This window comes from Penaeus chinensis, chromosome 22, assembly GCF_019202785.1.
Source record: "Penaeus chinensis breed Huanghai No. 1 chromosome 22, ASM1920278v2, whole genome shotgun sequence".
NCBI classification, from domain to species: Eukaryota; Metazoa; Arthropoda; class Malacostraca; order Decapoda; family Penaeidae; genus Penaeus; species Penaeus chinensis.
This window is the reverse complement of record NC_061840.1, coordinates 23,855,154-23,860,153: the sequence shown is the minus strand read 5'-3', so window position 1 is coordinate 23,860,153 and position 5,000 is coordinate 23,855,154. Positions and strand designations below refer to the sequence as shown.

The 5,000-nt window shown below is 44.0% G+C and overlaps 1 protein-coding gene across 5 annotated transcripts in view; it reads right to left on the bottom strand.

Annotated features, from left to right (window-relative positions):
- Positions 1-5,000, bottom strand: part of LOC125036903 (Kv channel-interacting protein 1-like) — a 611,228-nt gene that overhangs the window by 417,450 nt on the left and 188,778 nt on the right. The window contains exon 2 of one of the 5 annotated variants that reach the window (XM_047629842.1): positions 1-543. This exon is cut by the window's left edge and continues 253 nt beyond it. The exons of the other annotated variants lie outside the window; for them this stretch is intronic. Coding sequence (XP_047485798.1) covers positions 1-184 — 184 coding nt within the window. The 5' untranslated portion in view covers positions 185-543. The remainder of the gene's footprint in view (positions 544-5,000) is intronic. 5 annotated transcript variants of the gene reach the window in all.

The window sequence follows — 5,000 nt, the reverse complement described above, 5'->3', positions numbered from 1 at the left end:
AGTTAACGACCTTCTGAGTGGGCGTCGAGGGCTCCGAGCTCTCCGTCGAGTAGGAGACGAGGGCGTGGCGGCTGTAGCGGCTGCTCCTCGAGGAGGAGCCGCCTCCTGACCTTCCTCCCATTCCTCTCCCGAGCCCTCCTCCGCGGCCGCCGCTGCCCTCGGCGCCCCGCCCCGCCCACGCCATCCGCCCTCGCTCCTTCTTGCTCCACGTATGCGTGTTCTCTTCTCCCTTCGTCTTATTATTTTCTTCTTCTTCCTTCGTTTTATTATTGTTTGTCTTTCTTTTCCTTCGTACTATTATTATTCTTTTTCTGTCGGTACCTCTTCTTCTTATGATTATTTTTTTCCCCTTTTTATTTAAATTCCTTCTTCCTGCTTACTTCTTTATCTTTTTTTATTGTTATTGTCGTTTTGATTGCTTGTCGCTAAACGAATGTCGATTATATTTCTGTTTACCTTTTTATTGTTATTATTCCTTATAAATTCATATTTTCTTATATCCTCGTGTAATTCCCTTTTTTATCGGTATACTCTCTTTTTTTTCTGTAACAGCACAAAAATTACTTCATGTAATTAAAAGTTCCGAACTACTTTTAGACAACATTGAAATTACTTTTTTATTTTATTTTTTGTTGTTTATCATAGTATCTTTTGGGCCGAAAAGGAAGCAACAGTGATAAACTTACTAGGCCTGTTTTCTTTCTGATATCCCTAAGGAAATAAGTGTTTATTTTTTCTATTCAACAGCTTAATGAATTTTAGTGAGTACTGTACACTGCATTAAAGTTTAAAGACGTTTTTTTTTTTTAGTTTCTTGAATACCACTAACTTCAGGCCCACAACTTTTGCATATATGATACAAGCTGAATCCTTTCATTCAATTTTCTTCCTCGTAAATTTTCACTAAAGCATTTTTTTTTTTACATTATGTCAACAACGGAGTCGGATGCTCTATAAATATTTTGAAAGTCTCTATCGAGTTTTTTTATATTTATATCTTATCTTTAAAAGAGAGAAAAATGGAACGAGTGGCGGAGAAACTGTGGAATTAATCCCCGTTCGTCAGCTGGGATTCACTTTGGGAGGAACAAAATGGAAAGAGAGAAATGGGGTCTCTCTTCTTCTCTCTTTATTTCTCTCAGTCTTTCTTTATTTGCTGTCTATCTCTTTTTATCTTCTGAGCGTGTAGTGTGTGTGTGTGTGTGTGAGTGTGTGTGTTTGTGTGTGTGTGTGAGTGTGTGTGTGTGTGTGTGTGTGTGTGTGTGTGTGTGTGTGTGAGCGAGTAAAACAGAGAAACGATGATGAAAACATAAGAAAACCAAAGGATAAGCAAAACCTAAATCCCATAATTGGCATTGCTCTTAAAAAAAAGGTAACAAGAACCGCTGCAATTTTGTCGCATGGAATTTCGAATGACCAATTACGAATGCCAGGTAGACTTAGCCCCCTCCTCTCCTCCTTCTCCTCTTCCTCCTCCTCCTCCTCTCCTCCTCTCCTCCTCTCCTCCTCCCGCTTCTCTCCTCCAACTCTCCTCACTTCTCCTTCTCTCCTCTTCCTCCTCACTCCCCTCTTCCTCCTCCTCCTCCTCCTCATTTCTCCTTCCCTCCTCCTCCTATCCTCCTCACCTACTTAACCCCTTGCTTACCTGCCATTCAGCCTCACTGCCTCCTCTTACCTATTCCCTCCCCACACATGCTCCATGACCCCCCCCCCCCCCCACCTCAACTCCTATCACCTTCCTACCCTCCTTCACCCTTTCACCCAATATGCACCCCAATATACATACCCCTTAGAACCCCATCCCTCCTACCCCCCCTTCATGCCCCCACCCCTTTCCCCCACCCACAATCCCTCCCTTCACCCCCCTCAGGCCTATCCTACTAACCCTTTCCCCTCCCAACTATCCTCTCCCCCCTTCAGCTTCCCCAACCAACCTTTCTGATTAACTTTTAAGGTTTACTTTGCAAATAAGAACTACGCTGGAATGCCCACCCTAATCAGCTGTGGGGAGACGGCGTAATTGCGTTGGAGTTGGGGGCCGAAGAGCGAGCCAGCAAGAAGGGGGGGGGGGGGGGGCGCAAGAGGAATTGGGACTCGAGAGGGAGAGTCCAAGTGGACCGGGGTTTCAACTAGAACAAAAGCGGGAAGCGGGACCAAGAAAGGATATATATATATATATATATATATATATATATATATATATATATATATATATATACACACACACATGTATTCTATTTATCGTTTATCGACATATGTAAAAAAAAAATAATAATTGCTTTTCCCTTTTTCTTCATATTAATTGTATCGTTAACACATCATCTATACACCCCCTCTCTCTCTTTAACCCTTCCTCTATCTATCCATTTACCTCTTCCACCGTCTCTCTCTCCCTCTTCCACTTTTATTTCTCTATTTCTATCCCTCCCCCTTCTCTCTCTCTCTCTCCCTCTCTCTTTCTCTCTCTCTCTCTCTCTCTCTCTCTCTCTCTCTCTCTCTCTCTCTCTCTCTCTCTCTCTCTCTCAACCCCCACCCATCTCTCTCTCTCTCTTTCTCTCTCTCTCTCCGTCTTCCTCCCTCCCTACCTCCATCCACCCCCCCCCCCCACCTCTCCCCACCGCTCGCCCAACTCCACTTCAACTTTTTTCGTAAAAGTAGTACGACTGGAAAGGTCTAATTTGAAGTTAAACGCGAGCTACATTCCTTCCCCCCCATCCCCCCATCCCCCCATACCCCATCCCCCTACCTAACTCCCCTCCTCCACCTCCTACGCCACCCCTACCCCATAGCGCTTTCCCCCCCCCCCCCTCCCCTCCTCTCCCCGAGGCTCCCCCGAGGTCGACTTTGTGAAGCAGATATAAATTTCACTTTTCGGGAACCAGACAGGAAAGGATTTTTTTTCTTTATATAGGAGTCCCTGTTCAAGAATGCGTTTTTTGACGTCTCGCATGGATCAAAGGTTTGGTATCGCTCTCTCTACTGCATTGCAATATATTCTTTTTAAGCGTGAATATCATTTTCTTTTTTAAATATAAGTGGTTTAATATGCTTGAATTATATCGCGAGTTTCATGGGACGCACAGTTTTTTTTTTGTTTTTTTTTTTGGGGGGGGGAGGGGGAGGTGTGTTAAAAGGGTCTTTTCACGAATCACACACGCTTACAGACATGCATTCTCATAAAATCTCGTACGTACAAACATGCACACACATTCATATACGATATATAACTTCAAACATGAATAGGTAATTATAAGGTAAATATAATGATAAATATAATAATAACGATGATGATGATAATAATAGTAATGATAATAATAATTATAATAACAATAATAATGATAATGATGATGTTAGTAACAAAAGTAATAATAATGATAACAATGATGATGGTAGTAATAATGATAATAATAAAAATAATAATAATAATAATAATAATAATAATAATAATAATAATAATAATAATAATCATAAAAGTATAATGGTTATAATAATAATAACAACAATATGTGCGCATTTCCATATGTGTGCGCGTACGAGTCAGTTATGCGTATATCTGTTCGTAAGCACTGGATAGCACTATAACCTTTTCGCTTAACAAGGTCACTCTGGTTTCTTACTTTTATAGCTAAGTAAAACTGTTTATTATTCTCCCCCCCCCCCCCGCCCCCACTCCCCTCTCCTCTGTCTCCCTATCTTCCCCTCTCTTCCTCTCTCTCTCTATCTGTCTTTCTCCTTTTCTATCTTTCTCTCTCCCTCTTCTTCTTCCTTTTTATCATCTTTTTAACTCTCTCTTCCCCTCCTTTCTTTTCCTTTGCTCTGTCTTCTATCACTTTGGCTCCTCTTTCCTCCTCTCCTTCCCTCTCTTTTCCCTCTTTCCGATGTCGGTTCCCCTCCCCCTTCTCCCCACCTTTCTCTCTCTCCTTCACCTTTTCCCCCTTTCCCCCTATCTGTTTCCTCTTACCCTTTCCTCTTTCTCTTTCCCCTTTCCATTCTCATTCTCATTCTCATCATCTCGTTTTCCCTTCCTCCATTTACCACTCCCTTTCCCTTCTCCCTTTCGTCTCTCCTCTTCTCCCTCCCCCCTCCTCTCTCCCTTTCCCCTTTTCCCTATCCTCTCTCCTCTTCCCCCAATCATTTCTCCCTTTTCCAATCCCTACCCCTTCCTAGCTTCCTTTTTCCCTCTCCCTTGGCACTTCTCTTTGTTATCTTCTTCTTTCCCCTTCTCCCTTTTTTCATTCTATTTGTTATCTTCTTCTTTCCCCTTCTCCCTTTTTTCATTCTCTTCTCCTTCTCCCTTTCCCCTTCCCTTCCTTTTCTCGCTTCCCCCTTTCCTTTCTCCCTTTCCCCCTCCCCTTTTCTCCTCCCTTTCTACCTCTCTCTTTCCCCTTTTCCCTTTCCTCACTCCCTTCTCCCTCTCCCTCCCCCTTCTCTCTCCCCTTCCCCCTCTCCCTCCCCCTTCTCCCTCCCCTTCTCCCTCTCCCTCCCCCTTCTCCCTCTCCCTCCCTCTTCTCCCTCCCCTTCCGCCTCTCCCTCCCCCTTCTCCCTCTCCCTCCCCCTTCTCCCTCCCATTCTCCCTCTCCCTCCCCTACTCCCTCTCCCTCACTCTTCTCCCTCCCCTTTCTCCCTCTCCCTCGCCCTACTCCCTCTCCCTCCCCCTTCTCCCTCTCCCTCCCCCTTCTCCCTCCCCCCTCTCCCCTTGCAATCCCCATCGGTGCAAATGAAGTAGAATCACGAGTGTCTTTTCATCATGGGGGAAAAGATTCAGACTATCATGCAAGATTTCAGGAAAGGATTTCATGACGCTGGGTTTACGCTGGTCTTATGGTCGATAAAACGGTGTGAATTTGTGTTTCTTTTTCCTTTCTTTTCATACTTCTTTGTTTTCTTTCTTTTGACTTGGATGCGTTTCGTTTGAATAGGTATCGGGAGTTATTTCTTATATCATGATATTTCTGTCTGTCTGTCTGTCTGTCTGTTTGTGTGTTTGTGTGTCTGTCTGC